Below are 20,229 nucleotides of genomic sequence, written 5' to 3' on the forward strand. Positions count from 1 at the left end.
CCCGGGTGGGTCCCCAGGCTATTTCAATGGCCCAAGGACAGCACATTCAACAACGGGATACAATGACGCTAAAAACACAGACTTCCTCCCCTACCTCTGCCATTCCCCTGGTCTGCTCCTTCTGCTCCCCTGTACCCTAACTTCCCCATACGTCTGCACCCCTCAAATGCAAACCTACAGGAAAGTGAAATATCTACTCACTCTAGAAAGTGTCCTGGGGAAATGTTCCTGGGGTCCCCAACATGGGTTTCTCTCATGGATCTCCTATTCTCTCTGCCTCCCTTCCTACAAGTTCCTCTTTCTCATTCCAATTGACAACTCTCTTCATCTATTATCTAAGCCTACATACCGCTTAAATTTATAAAGAGGGGAAAAACATTAAATAAGTAGGCACACTAGAGCTACTTCTTGTAACAGGCAAAAAGGGTAATTCAAAAGCCCAAATCCCAAGTGAAGAAGGCCTTCTATGAATGCGACTAAAACGAGGGCAGCGGGACTGCTGCATGCCCGGTCCTCTCACCTCTGTTCCTCAGAGGGCTGAGCAGAAACGGCTTCCAAGGGAAAGAGCATCTACTCAGAGAATACAGGTTCCAGGTGAACAATTTCAGGCAAAACTTCTAGGTTCTCTGCTTTTACAGTTTCAGCTTGTAGGTGTGTTATGCCAGTGCTACTGCTGAGGGCCCCTCCTCACCACGTACAATCAGTATTTTAAAGAGAAAAAAATCCCATCATCAACATTTTCTATAATAAAATATTGGTTCAGTACAACTGTTAACAAGCATTCAAAAGAGAATCTGGGAACTATTATGAGGTTCACTGAAAACAATTTATGCCAAAATGGTTTCTCTTCCTTTCCGGATGAGGTTGCTATGTAGGTAAGTAAGTGAACTGCAACATATTCCATATAGGCTGATTTGGGCAAGAAGTCAGCTATGAAGTGTTTTCTATACGCTCACTCGCAGCTGGAGAACTATGGGCCGCACGAGGTTGGGCAGGACTCAGGGCAAGTTAAAAAGCCCCATCAGGGGTGCTTGGGTGGCTCAGTGGTTGACTTCAGCTCAGGTCACAATCTCACAGTTCGTGAGCTCGAGCCCTACGTCAGGCTCTGTGCTGACAGCTCAGAGCCTAGAGCCTGCTTCAGATTCTGTTTCTCCCTCTCTCTCTGCTCCTCCCCTGCTCCTGCTCTCTTTGTTTCTCTCTCTCAAAAATAAATAAACACTAAAAAAAAAAAAAAAAAAAAAAAAGCCCCAACACAATAGTCAAGCTGTCAGGAGAGCCTCTGACCCTCTCGTACATAGTTTTAAACAAGGACTCGAACTTTATATACGCAGATGACACAAAAGTAGGTGAAAAAGCTAATATTCCAGATGTATGAAACCAAATTCAGAGGGATAAAACCTCTAACATTAAATTGCATGAAAATACATGTACAGCCCTATATGGAGCAGCAGAGTGAAGAGCGCCAGCATAAGGCTCCGTCTGAGCCAATGACACCGTGTGGTCAGCAAACTGCAGGAGCAGCCCTACACTGTACTTGTGCTGCCAGGCGGCAGTCCAGCTCTCTACAGGCTGGCCGCCAGGGGTCTGGAGACCCGGGAGCATGAGGAAGAGCTGGGATGGAGGCAAACCGTAACAGCGGCAGAGAAAGCATCAGGCGGACCTCAGGATGAAGCCCGGGCGTCCCACTTAGAAACCGCCATCAGGCACCGAAGACTTACCTCCCTAAGTCTCGGTTTCCTCATTCATAAAATGAGGATGATAATAATAGTACCTACCCACAGGTTTGTTCTGAGAATTAAGTGAAATAAGGTGTGTAAAATGCTTAGACTAGAACCTGAAATAATAAGTATACAATCCACATTAGTTATTGTTAGTTAGGTCTAGATTAGAAAAGAAGTAAGAAAGATAATAACCATACGGTTTCCACATATTCGAGGAGCTATCATAAAGTTCTAAAATAGCCCTTAAAGAGCCAAAGGCATTAGATGCATCGGAAAGGGAAGAAGTCAGTCCAGATAAGGGAAGTGGCAGGGGCACCGGGAGAAAGGCAGGGAGACAGAGGATGCCCACGAAGGGGAGAGGGGTGGGGGCCACGGGAAAGACAGAAGAGGACAAGTAGTTCAATCTGACTGAAGTAAAAGTTTCCTTCTACACATTTAAAAAGAGCAAATCTACTTACAAACAAACCAAGATAAAAAACACCAAGAAAGCCTGGTTGAAAAAGCCATAGATACCAGCACTGGCTCTAGAGGAGACAGATGGGCTTTTGCTCACTGTCTTCTTGCCATTGCTACGTGCATTCAGCTTCTTGGGGTAGCTTGGTTTGTGTTCCAAAGACGATGTAGAGGAGGAGCTGCTGACGGATCCAAGCAGGGTAACTAAAACAGGTAAAGGAAAAGAACACAGAGAAGGGTGGAAAGTAAGAAATGAGCCACTAAGATGCTTTTCCAGGCAAATCCCTCTGAAACCCTCCATTTAGCTTCCTCTGTGGATTATCCAGTGTTGAATTAAATGCCCGGTTTCATCCAAACATACGGTAGTTCATATAGACAAGACTTTATAACCCAAGCAACTGTATTTTAACGATTCACGCCGGACGAGGACACTCTTACACAGAAGAGTACTGTCACATCATTAACTGAAGGTGACTACTTACCTATTCTACCCACCACTCTCTCTCACCTCCCACTTTAGATGGCTTAGTAGAATCCATCCTATTTATATTTTAAAATGGTATTAATTTAAGGTAACAAAAAGATAGTATTAAAATGTTTTGAGTTAATGAAGGCAAGCAGGAATACTCTTGAATTTTCTACCCATGCTCTATTCACCCAATGATTTGACAGCTGAAGGCAACTTTGAAACATTCTTATGAAGCCATCTACACTGGGGAATTTCCTTTCAGTCTCCCTCCTAATCTAATCCAATTGCTCTCTAATTTAAGTGTACGTGGATGCACAGTATAGGATTTTATGCCAAAACCACGTATATATTTTATGACGAGCTGCTGAAGGTATTTTCAAGGACGATTTGCTACTATAATGATTTTTTCCTTAAAAACTTTAAAACTTAGCCCTTTATAAGCTTTATCCCTGTATTATTTTAAAGTTCCATCAGTAAATTAAATTTTTAGAATGGAAGTTATAAAATTATCTTACCATCTTTGTCTGTTACAGGTTTTGATTCTTCACCAGGAGGCAATGAAAGTGTTGATTCAGAAGCACTATCTTTTTTGGAGGTCATTAATCCTACCACATAGAAACAAACACTTTCAGCAAGAACTTTAACATTAAACATGAAAATGTATTTGCTTTTTTGTGTACAGACATCCCTCATTATCTAAATCTTATCCACTTCCAAAAACATGTTGGATAATCAGTTCGCAGACAGCAGGGACCAATATTTCAATACATAAAGAGGGGAAAAAATGCATTCTTAGCCTCTCCATCTGAAAACCCCAATTTCCTCAAATACCACTAAAGTCTCTTTTAAACCTATTTAACAGTCCACTAAGGAATTCTAAATACAGTAAAACATTTAAAGCACAGGTGCCTAGTTGTTTGACACTTCGCACACTCAGTAGTGTGTCTGCACAATGCCAGCAGGTAGAGTGAACCTCACAGCTGAAGCACCACCGCCACCCACCCACTAGGACTTGCAAACAACTTACAGACTTCACTCATATGCGCGCAAACCCATTACAACAGATTTTCTATTTAGATAGCGAACTCTGGGTAAAAATTTTTGCAAATCATGATAGTCACTATTCATCAAAGTGAATGTCAGACAGTAAGAAACCCCCCCACTCTCTGCCCTGGGTGCTCTGAAGATAACTATCACCACACCCAAGCCTCACAAACAAACTCACTTTAAAAAAGAAAAAGCTCATGAATAATACTTCGCCTTACTCAGACTTCTGTTTCCATTCTCCAGAACCAAACTGTTTAAATAGGAAACCTAATGGACCGCACCCAGTTCTAAATTCCATTAAGCATCCATTTCAGTTCTTCTCACTTAGGAAGCACTGGAGTGAAGAACTATACTCTGAGCATCACAAACATGAGCAAGACCTGGTCTCAGCCTGAAAGAATCTTTTCAATCCAGTATGGAGGACAGATAGGGAGCATGGGTAACTAAATAACTAAAATATGAGGGCATGTATTGATAAGCGCTAACATAGAAAAGGGAGACAATAATCATGGCTACAAAGATAAATTAATGTCTTGAGAAGATGACATTCTGAGATAGGTCTTGAAGGACAGGTAAGACTTCTTCCAGAGCACAGTGGAGGTATGGTCAGAAAGAACTGAAGGTAGGCATTCTAGATGGACAAAAAGAAAAAAATCTTAAAAGACAGGGTCAGGGAGGAGAAGTAGCTTGGCTGGAATAAAGAACACTTTGGGATATGGAAGAAGTAAGACCGGATAGATAGGTCAGAGTGAAATCTCAGGGGGCAACGGTGCCAGATAAGGAATCAGTCCTCTTGTGGAAGAAATGAGCCTCTGATGGACTTTGCGTGAAAGAGGGCTGGCATGAACAGATGGGGGAACAATGTCACCCTGGCAGCAAAACTTAGAAGGAAACTGGATGGGCAGAGACAGGAAGCACAGACCAGAGAGGAGTTACTACAACAGGTAGAACGAGGACCAGAAGGACAACAGCAGGTACTGAACAGAGGGGTGGGTAACAGAGACTTCGTGCAAGCACCCCACAGGGAGTTCATTTCTTATTTTTCAGTTTTAAAATATCCATTTGGTTCTTTCTTATTTGAATTAGTTTTAATGTTTATTTCTTGAGCGAGCACGCCAGGGAGGGGCAGAGAGAGGGAGACACAGAATCTGAAGCAGGCTCCAGGCTCTGCTCTGTCAGCACAGAGCCCGACACAGGGCTTGAACTCATAAACCGTGAGATCATGACCTAAGCCAAAGTCGGACACTTAACCAACTGAGCCACGCAGGTGCCCCTGTTATCTGAATTTTTTAATTGAGATCTCTGGAGATTCGCATGTAGTTGTATGAGTAATACAGGGAGATCTCTTGCATACTTTGCCCAATTTCCCCAAATGTAGCTGTTTATATAACTATGATATCACAACCAGGATACCAACATTGATACAATCCATGAATCCTGGGGCACCCCAGTTTTAACCACACTCATTAGTGTGTGCGCATGTGCCCATGCTCACACATCGTTTGGTTCTTTTTTACATCTTCATTCCTCTGAACTTTCTTTCCACTTGTTTCAAGAATTAACCTTAATTCATAGAGGATGGTTATAATATATTATTTAAAGCCTTTATCTGTGTCATGTCTGTGTCATGTCAGGGTTGGCAACCTTTGATTATCTTTTTCCTTGACAGATGTTGAGATTTTCCTGGTTTTTCGTATTTTGAGCAATTTTGGATTGTATCCTGTACATTTTAAATATATTATGTTGTGGGACTCTGGATCTTGTTTAAATCCTATGCAGAATGTTTACCATTTTGTTTTAGCAAGGACTCAACCCAGTTAGGTTCAGGCTGGACATCCCTCCCACCTTCTGGACGCTGTGCTTCCAATGCCAGTTCAGTTTCCAAGGCCTTTTGGGATCCTTCTCATAGGTTGTGCCATCCAGTAGTGTCTGGGACCTGGGCAGTGGTCTACCCTGGAGACCAAAGCCCGTGGTCAGATCCACACGTGTACAAGTTGAGAGTAAGCCCAGGAGTTCACACCCAACATTTTGAGACCACTTTCTTGAACTCCCTCCTCTCCACAGTCTCCCTGACACTTTCCTGCTCCTGGAGGCACCCCTTCCTGGTATCAGGGCAGGGTGCCTAGGCTTTAGTTCCCTTGCTCTGTCATACAGTCTCTGGGGACTGACTCTGCCTCTGGGGACAAGCAGTGAGTAAAAAGAAGACAAACTATTGGAGAGATTCCATCCCTATTCCTGGAACCACAGTTTCTCTGGTGAGAGAGAAGGGTCTTCCTCCCTTGGGGTTTCTGGTACCCGGCCACCCACGGCTGCTACTGCACCATGAAGGACTGCCTAGGGACTGGGGAGGGAAAGAACCAAAGGAATATAAAAAAAATCTATCTTTTTTAAAAAAGGGATTTCCTCCATTTTCTGTCTAGTAGGGGACCCCCAGGGCTTCTCTTTGGGCTTTCTTTCCATAATGGCTGTGAACTTCTGGGTTTCAGGTTTAAAGGATACCATTTACAAGTGCATCAAAAAGTATGAAGTACCCAGGAACAGACCTAACAAAACTGGGACAAGATAGCTATAGAGAAAATTATAAAACCTTCCTGAGATATTTTTAAAGGACCCAATTAAATAAAGCAATATCCCAAGCTTATAATTAAAAGACTGAATATTGTAAAGATGTCAATTCTTCCCAAACTGACTTATGGTTTAAAATGCAAAACCAATAAAACTTCAGCAGATATTTTTTAAAAGAAACTTAATAGCTTACTCTAAAATTTATACGGAAGTATGACTTACAAGGATCCAAATAGGCAAGACACTGTTCAAGAATAAGGTAGGAAGCTTTCCTTTACTAGGTATCAAGATTTATGTTTTTACTAGTTATGAAGTCCACTACTGACACAGAGATATTTAAATAGCTCAATGGAAGAGAGTAGAAAGGCCAACCAAATTCTTGGGCAAAATCCCTTAATCACAGTAGAAAGCCTTTCTGCTTCAGCCACTGATAAGTTAGCAAGTACTTACCAAGGGTCTATTTTGTGCTATGTACTACTACAGTGAATACGAAAGTACAAAACACTCTCATAGCCCATTTAAAGTTTAAAATTTTGCTGAAAGAATAAAAGATCTGCACAAATAAAGCAATTGGAGGAAAAGACCCAAGATAACAAAGAATTGTGTGGTATGGATACAAGTGTACACAGAATTAGAGAGAATGGAGACACCAAAGTGATCTGGGTCATCAGTGAAGTTTTCTTGGAGAAACAGCATCTGAATAAAGAGGTAAAGCACATCCAGGACCTCAAAAGGCATGAGTCAAATTACTTCACCCAGAGAAACAGCATGAGTCAAAGTATGGAGGGAAGAGGGAGGACAACGTACGCCCAAGACAGTGAGACATGAAACCACAGTTCGCCTATGGAGGCAGCCAGAGATCCCATCGAATACAGGAAGGACTCAGAGTCAGAATATTTTCTGATTAAAAGAGAAGGCACTAAAATTCTTGAATAGGTGAGAAACATAAAGCTAGTTGTGTTTATAAGGATCTACTGGAGGTATAAAATCTAGCTTGGAGGTTACATTAGCCAGTGATGAAGGTTTGCGGGTGGTAGGAAAGAAAGGAACAAATGTATAGTATTCTTGTCAGGAATCGAAATCATAAACCATGACTGATGTTTAAAACCACGTGAGATGTGGGTTTTATTAAATTCAGGTTCCACAGTTATCTAACAAAAAAGGGTGAAGCAAGCTAAATATAAGGCATTCCACAAAAGAAAGAAATATGCTGAATAAAAGATTTAACTTTCTGGCTTGACCTACCAGTATTTACTTTGGACGTTACATGAGCTACATCAATTTTCTGGGACCTGATAAGAGGCACAGCTTTTGCAGAGGTGTGTACTATATTCTTCCTTCGATCTTTTGCTTTACTTATCTTTGAAAGAGGTGCAAATATACCTAAGGGAGGAACGTAGAGCTTGAGTTAGTGCTAAACAATTAAGAGCATTTCCAATAAAGGGGCAAGTACAACCATTTGATAATATAAATGTTTAAGTTCTTTTTTAGTGCCTACCGGGAATCCTGTAGGGAGAGACAGGAAAAAGTAAGACACAACACTTACCCTCAGAGAGCTTACAATCTAGTTGTCAAGATGAACAACATACACAGTAATTTAAAAATCACATAAAAGATGCATGATCAGGTATTAAGTGAAATTCAGGGAAAACAGAAATGAGTGAAGGTAAGACTTGTCCATCATTCCATCATAACGATTTCTGACTAGGCTACTGGCAAATAATAGTGCACTTCAGAGCATACAAACTATTCATCTGTGTCACTTTGTGTCTCCTTTAGGACATATTTTCCCCCCATGACAGCTTTTTATGCCCTTGTTCTATTTCTCTACCAGACTGTACACCTTTGGAAGATGAAATTCAAACATTATTCATTTCTACATTTCCCCACTGTACCTAATTTCAGTGCCTTACACATAGTAGGGATATAAAAAATACTCTCCAGTACAAAATATAATCTTCCCAAAAGGCATAGCCCTCAGCTCCTGACAATCATAAACAGCACAGTGCGTGCTTGGGAGGGGCGGCATGTGGGGACAGAGGGAGGGCCTGCAGATCTGCAGCGGCTCAGAGTATAAAATTCCATTTAAAAAAGAGGAGTTTACCCAGGAAGTGAAATATCCAGTATAAATAAGTATGCATAGACATTAGAGATAGTGTATAGACTACAAATACAAAGATTATCTGGCTAAGACATTTTAAATTAAAAAAAAAGTCATAATATGTGTATCACACTCTTCCATCGGGTGTTTACAATCTAATAAAGACATACTGTGACCAAAATGTAAGATGTACATTAAAAATAACTTTTTTTTTAAATGAGTCTGTAGAAATGCTCAAGACTACCAAAAGTGAGTGCTTTGTTAATAACCAAAAAGTGCTAACTATATGCCTTTTCCGCTAATCATGAAATGCTTTCCTCCTTGGGATTCTATATTACTTTCTCCTGATTTTCCTCTCTTCTGACTTCTCCACAATGTTCTCTCTTCTGTCTCCCACCTGGCATATTTTCCTTGAATTTCTATTCTTTTCTCTAAGCTCTTTTCCTTGCCAAATACACACACACACACACACACACACACACACACACACACTACAGTGTGATAACTACATCCAATTGCCAAGGGTTGGAAGACAGAAATTATTTTATACTCCAGAAATGTAAATTTGTACAATATTAATGGAAGACAAAAATTCTGACCTAATCCTCTTTGTGGCATTAATTATAAAGAAATATTTATACTTAAAGATGATCACAAAGGTTACAAAAGTTACATTCATATAAGGAAAAATATTGATAGATTTGTGAAGCCAAAACAATTTCTAGTTTACTGCTATGATCCAATTACACTTTTGGAAATTAATCACAAAAAAAAATCCAAATGTGAGGAAAAGACTGTATCTAAATGTGTCATCATTGCAACTCTATTCATACGTAGGAGAAAACGATTATTTGGCAATGAACTATTACATCACCATCAAGAAGTGAAATAATACAAATTGTAAAGAAATACAGAAAAGTATGAAAATTGAATCAAGTAAATAAAAATGAAGTTACATGTTTGATTATGCTATGGTTTTATCTGAAAAAAAATGTTATGTGTGGATATAAGAAAGACTGTAAAAAACTAAAAACGAAACATACTTATGAGAGCACTCAGACTATGAGTTATCTTTTAAATTTGTCATTAATACCATAATAATGTTGCTTAATGGATGGTTTTTTCTCAATCTGAGAAAAGTTATATGGTTTTTCATCCAAGGTCTTAGTAGAAAATTTCCACATCATATTATTTCACATAATACTTTTAAAAAAATATTTAATTCCGTTGCTTTAATAGATTTTTATAGCATATAATACCTCACCTATATAGTTCTCATTCTTCCAGTTTTCTCAATTGAATAAATCATTTGGGAGAACCAAAATAAATTTAAAGCCATGACTGGCTGCAACCAAAGCCCACAATGCATACAGAATATGGGCTGATGTATCTATTCAGTAACTCACGCTAATCAAAATACTGGTGGGACTTTTTCCAAAATCTCAACATATAACTGTAAAACTTAACTAAACTGAACACGTAGGAAGAATTATTTTTTTTAGGAAGAATTATTTTTAAACAGAAGAGTAATAGGTTTCTAGATCAACATGGCCCGTTTTGTTTTACCACAACTCCTGCCAAAACTCCACTGAAATATTAGCAAGGAATAAAAATGATACAAACTCTAAAGAAAAAAGAAATGATAAAAAGGAGAAAAATACCAAAAGCTTCCAAAGAAGCTTCCAAAGGGGGGGGGGGGGGGGGGGGGGAGTCAAAAACAGAAGAAAGATTTTGAAACTTCCCCACAGCAACACTGGAAGCTCAAGATAATAGCTGACGAGCCAATGGCCCGGGAGCCACATCCCACCTGCCACCTATTTTTGTAAAGTTCTGTTTGAACACACCCACGCCCATGTGTTCACAGCTGCTTCTTCACTACAACAGGGCAGCTGAATACTGCAAACAAGACACTGGGTGGCCCTCAAAGCCTAAAATATTTACTCGGGCCTTTTACAGAAAAAGTTTGCCAAACTCCATCAGACAATAGAGTATAATTTTCTAAATACTGAGAGAATATGAGTTCCAACCTGACATTTCTTATCCCGTCAAACAATCATATAAAGTGTGAGAGTAGGAATAAACATATTTTTAGGATGGAAGGTTTCAAAAATGTATCTCCCACACAACTTTTGTCAAAAAGCTACTGGAGGATGTGCTCTACCAAAACAAATAAGTAAACTGAGAAAAAAAACTGACTTAGAATAATAAAGAAAAAAACTGACTCTTTCCTCAGAGTATAAAGACAATAAATGTCTAAAATGGGAAAAATCAAGGGCGCCTGTCTGGCCTAGTCAGTAGAGCATGCAACTCTTGTTCTTGGGGTTGTGAGTTCATGCCTCACATTACACATGGAGATTATATAAAAATAAAATCTTAAGGAAGGAAGGAAGGAAGGAAGGAAGGAAGGAAGGAAGGAAGGAAGGAAGGAATAAAATTGGAAAAATCAGGAGAGATTCATATAAATATCTTATTTATAAATATAAATACTAATATCAGAAGATACAACTGAAGAAGTTGAAATAGTTCCTGCCTCTAAAGAGCAGGACTCAGGGTCAGGGAAGGGCAAGCCAGGGAAGGATTTAACTAATGTTTTTAATAAACTTTATGATACAATTTGACTTACTGAACTAGGTACATGTATTCACTTTGGTAATTATTAAAATTATTAAAATACATAAAAATGGTATTACCAAGTATTTTTTTAATGTTTATTTATTTATTTTTGAGAGAGAGAGAGAGAGAGAGAGAGAGAGAGAGAGAGAGAGAGAAGCTGAGAGACAGGGAGACAGAGAATCCCAAGCAGGCTCCACGCTGTCAGTGCAGAGCCCAATGTGGGACTCAACCTCACAAACCATGAGATCTGACCTGAACTGAAAACAAGAGTCAGTGATTAACCAACTGAGCCACCCAGGCACCCCAGTTTTGCTAAGTATTAAAATTTATTATAAAATTTTCATAATTGCCAAAACTTAGAAGCAAACAAGATATCCTTTAGTAGATGAATGGGTAAATAAATTGCAATATATCCAGACAATGGAATATTATTCAGTGCTAAAAAGGCATAAACTAGGAAGCCATAAAAAGACATGGAGGAAACTTAAATGCAAGTTACTCAGTGAAAGAAGCCACACTGAAGACGCCACGTTCATACTGTATAATCCCAATGATGTGACATTCTGGAAAAGACAAAACTAAGAAGACAGTAAAAAGATCAGTGGTTACCAGGTGTTGAGGGGGGGAAGGGATGAACAGGCGGAGCACAGAGGATTTTTAGGAAGGTGAAAACACTCTGTATGATACTGTAATGATAGAGACATGTCACTAAACATTTGTCCAAACCCACAGAATGTACCACACAAGCAGTGAACCCCACTGGAAACTATGGGCTTTGAGTGATGATGAAAAGTCGGTGCAGGTTCATCTATTTTAAGAAACGTAGCCTCTGATGAAGGGATGTTGGTAATGGGGGGTGGCCACACATGCATGGGAACAGGGGATACACAGGAAAATTCAGCACCTTCGTCTCAATTTTGTTTTGAACCTAAATTGCGACCTAAAAAAAGGTCTCAAAAATTATTATAAAATTTCTACAATTTAAAAAATCTAGGGGCACCTGGGTGGCTCAATCAGTTAAGCATCCGACTTCAGCTCAGGTCATGATCTCATGGCTCGTGAGTTTAAGCCCCGTGTCACACTCTGTGCTGACAGCTCAGAGCCTGGAGCCTGCTCCAGATTCTGTGTCTCCGTCTGTCTCTGCCCCTCCCCTGCTTGTGCTCGCTCGCTCTCTCTCTCTCTTTCTCTCTCTCTCAAAAATAAATATTTTTAAAAGGCTTTTTAATAAATAAAATAAAAATAAAAAATCTAATATATGTTAGAATGGACAGATCAGTTGAACAAAAAATCCTGAAACCGATGATAGCACTTATAAGAACTTAATTTATAATGAAGGAAGCACAAGCCAGAGGAAAACTGGTAAGAGTTAGAGAGAGGGGAGAAAAAATAATAATAACTGTTGCTGAGAACAGACAAATTCTTCGGCTTCTGCTTAGGGTAACTCCTATTTTTAAATCCAACACATGATCCTTGCCCTGCCCAAAACTCCCCTTTAAGCATGTAAAAGGGACAGAAGCAGGTCCTTGGGGTATCCAGCTTTGTCCTCATCAAACATGCCTCTCCTTGGGATGATGAGATCTGGGGGCAACATGCATTCTGTTACAATCTAAGCATTTCCCATGAACCTGACTGACATCTGCCCTGTAGGTTGCTAGCAGTTTTGCTCTTGCCTTCAGTCTGTTTGACAGTTACCAAAATTAGCTAACAGAGGAAAATCAAAATTAAATTCTTAACTCCACCCAACTAACCAAATACATTCCAAATGGGTTAAATAACTCAGCGTAAAAAATTAAAACACTCAAAAGAATAAAATATATAATTTTAAATTAATCCTTGGATTAGGAAGAAGTATCTAAGCATAAAAGCAATGTAAGAAGTTATAAAGAAAAAGTCTTTTAACTACATAAAACTTTGTGCCAAAACACTGCAAATGAAGTTCAAAGGCAAATGAAAAACTGGGCAAAACATCTGTAATAACTGTGAGAATTTAATATCTTAAGTATGTATTTGTGTTTCTAAAGTTTTTAAAAACCCACTAATATCTCAGTCTCAATCATTTAGTAAGCAAGTAATACGAACAAGTATTTCTGGGCAATTGCCAGGATGACACTGTGTGTGTGTGTGTATGTATCACAATAAAACATTTTCACCACAATCGAAGAAATATGAATTCAAACATAGAAACTTTCAGCCATCATATTGGAAAAATTAAAGAAAATGGAGCCATTAAAACAATCACATTTTCTAACAATATTTAATGATTTGGGTAAATTATAATAGCATTTTGGGGCACCTGGGTGGCTCAGTCGGTTAAGCGTCCGACGTCGGCTCAAGTCATGATCTCATGGTTCGTGAGTTTGGGCCCTGCATTGGGCTCTGTGCTGACAGCTCAGGCCCTGGAGCCTTCTTCTGATTCTGTATCTCCCTCCCCTCAGCTCCTCCCCCGCTCACACTCTGTCCCTCTCTCAAAAATAAAGATTAAAAAAAAATTCTTTTTAATTATAATAGCATGTCAAGTAAAAATGTAAAATACATACAACTATATAATCCAAATTTCATGAAAAGGATTAAATGGAAATATATCGGTTATTTTATCTTCTTCTTTTAACCTTTTTTATACTTTTCAAATTTTATACAAAAAAAACATTTTTATAAAGAAAAAAAATTAATAATCCACCAAAAAATGATGCTCCATTTTAAGTGTATGACAAAAGGAAACTAGTAACTTTGATAAATGCATAACAGTTAGCAAATAGCTACCATTTGTTGAGAACTAAGAGGGAATCAAGCACTATTCAAGGTGCTTTATATATTTATCATACAAACTCCTGAGGTATTGTTAGCCCCATTTACTGAAGACAAACTGAGGCACAAAAAGAGTTTAAGGTCACACAGCTGGTAGGTAGGGAAGCTGATTCGTACCCAAGCAGTCAGACTCTAAGCAAGGACTTCAGCATTAAATCATAGTGCCTCCTTGTGGAGCTGATATGAAATAGAACAACCAAGGAAATTAATGTTCTAGAAGAATATTTCATGGCAAGGAAAAATATTCACAAAATAGTAAGTGACAAATTCAATTCAATATGTCAAGGGGTGCGTGTGTGTGTGTGTGTGTGTGTGTGTGTGTGTGTGTGTGACAGAGAGAGAGAGAGAGAGAGAGAGAGAGAATATGAATTTAAACAAACATCTGTCAGAAAGAGAAAGAATCATCCTGTCTCAGCAGTACAGTTATAAAGTTGGCTTCGATTGCTATTTGAAGTTTTCAAGCTTTTCCACCTCCAGAGCTCTGCACTTCCTTGATAACGAAGTTATCCTCAAGCCTTGAGAGTACCCTGGGCAGGACCGACGGAGGTGCAGAGAGCCGGGTGTACTCCTGGTAAGACACCATCTCCCAATCAATGTACTGCTCATAGCAAGAACAGGCCAGCCCCTTCATTTACTACATAGGAAAGTTTTATTTAAAAACCATAAAAGAGGGGCGCCTGGGTGGCGCAGTCGGTTAAGCGTCCGACTTCAGCTCAGGTCACGATCTCGCAGTCCGTGAATTCGAGCCCCACGTCGGGCTCTGGGCTGATGGCTCAGAGCCTGGAGCCTGCTTCCGATTCTGTGTCTCCCTCTCTCTCTGCCCCTCCCCCGTTCATGCTCTGTCTCTCTCTGTCTCAAAAATAAATAAACGTTAAAAAAAAAATTTAAAAAAAAACCACAAAAGAGTAAATCTGATTATCTTAAACTAATTCTCATTAAGTTAGACCATATCTCCCTTACCATATTTGGGGGCACATTTAAAGTACTGGATTTTCCCAACACTTCCATTGTTTTTTCCTTCTGGTTCATCCAACTCAATGCCAGCCCACTGCCCACTTGCAAATTCAGTTGTTCCACAAAATCTTAATGTTCCAACCTAAAGAAAACATAAATCAGAATACATTTTGAGGATTACTAGTAACTCTAAATGTGCTACTCTTGCAAACTTTATAGAAGTTTTTAAAAACTATTCTCTCAAAGCAGACTTCAGAACAGTAATATTACCAGGGACAAAAGGAAATATTATATAATTATAACAGTCAAGTCACAAAAAGACACAAGAATCCTAAATCTGTATGCACCCAACACCCGATCTTGGAAAATCTCCAAATATTTGGAAATTAAACAATATACTCCCAAATAGCCCATGGTGAAAGAGAAAATCACAAGGGAATTTAAAAACACTTTGAATTGAGTGAAAATGATAACACGATACATGAAAATTTGTGGGATGCAACAAAAGCAGTGCTTAGAGGGAAACCCATAGCATTAAACACTGGTGTTAGAAAAGGCCTCAAATCAATGATCTAAACTTCCATTTTAAAAAACTAGAAAGTGAAGACACAAAGCAAGCCAAAGGAAAGAAACAATAAAGATAAGAAATTAAGAACAGAAAAATAATAAAGAATATCAATGAAACCAAAAGCCGGTTATCTGTAAGGATAAATAAGATTAATAAACTTCTAGCTAGAGACCAAGAGAAAAATAAGAGAGGACACAAACTGCAAACATCATGAATGAAAGCAGGACACTGTTACACTCCCTCAGTCATTTAAAGAATAGTAAGAAAGGGGGCGCCTGGGTGGCTCAGTCAAGCAGCCGACTTCAGCTCAGGTCATGATCTCCCGGGGTTCATGGGTTGGAATGCCACATCAGACTCTGCTGTCAGCACAGAGTCTGCTTTGGATCCTCTGTTCTCCTCTCCCTCTGTCCCTCCCCCACTGGTGTGCACACTCTCTCTCTCTCTCAAAAATAAATAAACATTAAAAAATAATAGTAAGAAAATACTATGAACAACCCTATACCTGTAAATTTAATGAATGAGATAAGATAAAATGCTCCAATTCCTTAAAAGATGCAAACTGTCAAAGCTCACACCTGAATTGAATTTATATTTTAAAACCTTCCACAAAAACAAAACAAAACAAAAAACCCTGCAGAACCTGATGGACTCACTGGTGAATTCTACCCAAGAATTTAAGGAAAAAATAATCAATTCTACACAAACCTAGATAGAATATAAAAGTGGAAGGACTAATTCTCAACTCATTCCCAGCATTACCTTTGATACCAAAAGCAGACACAAGGATCCTCAACAAAACAAGAGCAAATCAAATCCAGCAATATATAGAATCCAGCAATATATGGAAAATCAAATCCAGTGTCATGACCAAGTAAGGTTTATCATAAGCAAGGTTAGGTCAACATTTGAGAATTAATAAATATAATTCATCATACCCACAAACTTCTAAATAGAAGAAACTTATTCTCTCAACAAATGCAGAAAAAGCCTTTGGCAAATTTCAACATCCTTTCATGATAATAATAATTTTTTTAAAAAACTTTCAGCAAACCAGGATTAAATGGGAACTTCCACAACTTAGTAAAAGATACTCATAAAATCTACCGCTAACAATTATGATACTTAATGCTGAGTGCTTAATGCTGAGTGCTTCCTCCTCCAGATGGGGAGCAGAACAATTGATCAGTTCTTACTACTTCTACTCATCGTTATACTGGAGGTCCTTGGCAATGAAACTAGGCAAGAAAAACAAATGAAAGGCATACAGATTGGAAAGAAAGAAAACTGTCTCTATTCACAGATAACATGATTGTTTCCACGGGATATCCCAAAGAATCCACAAACAAGGTCAAGAGAATTCATAAATTGAGCAAGGTTACAGGATATATGGTCCGTATACAAAAATCAACTGTATTTCTATAAGAAATTTCCAAAACACCACCATTTACAATAGCACCAAAGATCATGAAAAATTTAGGTATAAATCTAACAAGGTATTAGGTATAAATCTAACAAGGTATATGCAGTATCTAAATGCTTAAAACTACAAAACTGATGAAATAAACCTATTAAATAGAGATATACTGTGCTTGTGTTTGAAAGACTCAGTATCTTTAAGACATTCGTTCTCCTCAACTGATCTATGTCAACACAACTCTATTCAAAATCCCAGCAGGACTTTCTGTATGATTTTAAATCCATAAGCTGATTCTACAATGTACATGGAAAGACAAAAAAACTAAAAACAAAACAAAACTGAAGGCCTAACAACAAATGATTGCAAGACTTACTATAAAGCTACAGCACTTAAGACAGGGTAGTACTGAAGAAAGGATAATCATTGCATCGATGGAGCAGAATAAAATCCAGAAAGACCCATACACATAAGGTCAATTGACAAAGGGGCAAGGGCAATTCGAGAGAGAAAGAACAGTCTTGTCAAAATATGGTGCTGGAACAGATAATCAAATGCAAAAAAAGAGAGAAAGCAGCTCTATACCTAGCCCTCTGCACAAAAATTAACTCAAAATTAAATACAAACTAAATGTAAAACCTAAAACTATAAACTTCTAGGAGAAAGCATATGTGCTCTATCCTCTACTGTACTATGACATAGTGGAAAGTTTCTTAGCTATGCTAAACACACAATTCGTATAAGGAAACGCTGATAAAATGGACTTCATCAAAATTTAAAACTTCTGCTCTTTGAGGGGCACCTGGGTGGCTCAGTTGGCTGAGTGTCCAACTCTTGATTCCAGCTCAGGTCATGATCTCATGGTTCAGTTCATGGAATGGAGCCCCACATCAGAGCCTGTCAGCTCCGAGCCTGCTTGGGATTCTCCCTCTCTCTCTGCTCCAACCCCCTCACTCTCTCTCTCTCTCTCTCTCAAAATAAATGAACGTTTAAACAAACAAAAAACAAAACAAAAAAAAAAAAAACCTTCTGCTCCTTGAAAGACATCCCTAAGAGGATAAAAAGACAAGCAGCAAAGCAGCAAACTGAGAGAAAGAATAAAGGCAGCAGGATGGCCGTGAGGTGATCAAGTTAAACCAGCTGACTGGTACATGCACACTCATTATATGCTTCTACTTTTGTATAGCTTTAAATTATCCAAAATTAAAGGTAAAATGAAACAACAGAATAACTCTTCTAAACACCCATTCTCAGGCATAAGACAGGAAGACTAAGGAGACTGAATATTAATCCCAAGTTAAAAATAATAATAATAATAATAATAAAAGCTAACCAATGTCCCATGGATACATTCTCTTGGAAGTTGATAAATGTCCTCAACATAATCATTTGTTTGTAGTTTACCTTCCTTTTTGAAACAATTTGCTCAGGAAATCCAACTTCCCGATTTTGGTGTTTTCTGAGGAACCTGCATCACCCTCCCCATAAACTCACCCAAATACTTAGACATAACCGTGTTAGGAAATTCGATAGGCAAGCAGGGATGCCCTGTTCCATTCTTCATACCACGCTCCCCATTAACCCCAAAGCTAAAGAAAAAAAGAAAAAGAAAAAGAAACAGCCCTTCCTTATGAGGTATTAGAAAAGAGAGAATGGCAACAAGTAAGTGCTGAAAGGAAACAGGGGCTTTGGAGAAAAAGAGGCATCTAGAGCATCTTCAATAGGCCAGGAGGGGAGGTCCTCTTTTCCACATACACCTTTATTATCAGGTTAAAATAATATCCAAGATTTCTCTATTTATGGGATCTCAAGGCCAAACACCCACGAACGGCAAGGGTCTCCTTTGTTCCATTTGTGCCAGGTAGTCACAGTGGGAAAACCCACTGAGGACTGCAGGGGGCTGCAAGGACATAGCTCTGGGCTCAGCAGTGTCTCAGCTCACGCCTCTGAATTCACGCAACAGTTCTTCCGTACTCCAGCCCTCCCATTCCAGCAAAGACATCTTCATTACTAAGTCCAAGTCGTTTATATTCTTAGATCATACTTCATAGTAAGCGTGCATCTAAGCTTCACAGCTTCCGTTAAGTATGCTTCTACTTACACAATGCACTTTAAAAAAAAAAAAAAAACTCCCAACTCTGGCCACACTGTATATACCTTTGGCACCCAAGCCACAAACACTATGACCTGAGACACAGCTTTAGAGACCACAGTTACTTACTATACCTTCTGTCCTGCAATAACAACACGATCCCCCAACTTCAGACCGAGTGACGCAAGCATCGCCTTGCTAGTAACACGATCATAGCTTGGAAGCATGGGCTTTGAAATGTCGCATGACAGGGGCACCGCATCTAACAGCATCTGCTTGATTTCTTTAGCAGTTGCTGCGGCATCGGCCATTTCTAATGGCATTTCAACCGGGTCTGGAACAACATCAGCAGGGATCTGTCCTTTGTCGTTCTACAAGTAGAAGAGAACAATTTCAATTCGTATCTACTCCAAAGCTCTACACGGTCATACACATAAAAAAAAAAAAAAAAAGTTTTTAAAAATTTAAGTTAAACTCATTCCTCATGTATTTATTCAGACAATTTACTGAACATCTACCACATGCCAGACACCATTCTAAATGCTACTGACGCCACAGTGAGGAGAAAAAACCCTGCCCTCAAGAAGCACACCTTCTGGTGGGAGAGACAGACTACAAACAATCAAACAAGTCAAGGATATATTATCTTAAATGGTAAAAAGTGGCAGAGAGAGAAAAACAATTCAGGGAAAGGAGGTGGAGACCCGGAGAGCGGTGTCTATGCATGCACAGTGGTCAGGGAAGGATGCACCGCTAAGGCGCACGGACGCCGAGGCCCGAGGAGTCAGGTGTGGGAGTACCATGCAGGGTAGCCAGTCGGGAAAGGAGGCCCAGGCTCGGGGAAGGGCAAATGCAGAGGTCATGAGTGGACAGCATGCCTGGCTGTGCAGGTTTGGAGACAGAAGTCACAGCACCGACTGGCTTCCCAACCCCAGATCCGAGATTCTGCCCACTATTCCACAGCCGCCGCCTCGGCTCTGTGACCTGACCCATCCTGCCCACTCATGGACTGACTCAGATTTCAGGAATAGAAACTATAGTTTCAACACTTCTAAATTTGGGCTATAATCAAGAAAACAGCTCTGGTCTCACTATAAAGGAGAGACTGCATCCTTGGATTTATCCTGCAACAAGATAAAATGGTCAGTTACGAGCCCACTAACATTTGCATGGTGTTTATATAACCAAATCCTATCATATAAATTATCTCATTTGATTCTCATATCAAGAAAAAGCTTACGAATAAAACAGATAAAATATCCATGCCCATGGAGAGTTTATACTGTAGTAGGAGAGACAATAACCAACTAAACACACAGAATATTACTACTGTTTCCACTTTGCCCATTAGGAAAATTCAGTGAGAAAAGATTAATGACTCACTCAAAGTCATTTACGTGATTCCTGGCAGAGGTGACATATGAATC

General features: G+C 39.2%; 1 protein-coding gene across 8 annotated transcripts in view; it reads right to left on the bottom strand.

Moving 5' to 3' along the window:
- CLIP4 (CAP-Gly domain containing linker protein family member 4) overlaps positions 1–20,229 on the bottom strand; it is an 85,753-nt gene that overhangs the window by 27,268 nt on the left and 38,256 nt on the right. For all 8 annotated transcript variants that reach the window (XR_006200916.1, XR_006200917.1, XM_042933346.1 and 5 more), the window contains 5 exons: positions 18,937–19,173; positions 14,735–14,870; positions 7,501–7,638; positions 3,159–3,248; positions 2,235–2,378 (listed from right to left, as the gene is read on the bottom strand). Coding sequence is in view for 6 of the 8 variants with exons in the window: in XM_042933346.1 (XP_042789280.1) it covers positions 2,235–2,378; positions 3,159–3,248; positions 7,501–7,638; positions 14,735–14,870; positions 18,937–19,173 (745 nt within the window). In the remaining 2 variants the exon portion in view is untranslated. The remainder of the gene's footprint in view (positions 1–2,234; positions 2,379–3,158; positions 3,249–7,500; positions 7,639–14,734; positions 14,871–18,936; positions 19,174–20,229) is intronic.

The sequence above is a fragment of the Panthera leo genome, chromosome A3 (assembly GCF_018350215.1).
Source record: "Panthera leo isolate Ple1 chromosome A3, P.leo_Ple1_pat1.1, whole genome shotgun sequence".
Taxonomy (NCBI): Eukaryota; Metazoa; Chordata; class Mammalia; order Carnivora; family Felidae; genus Panthera; species Panthera leo.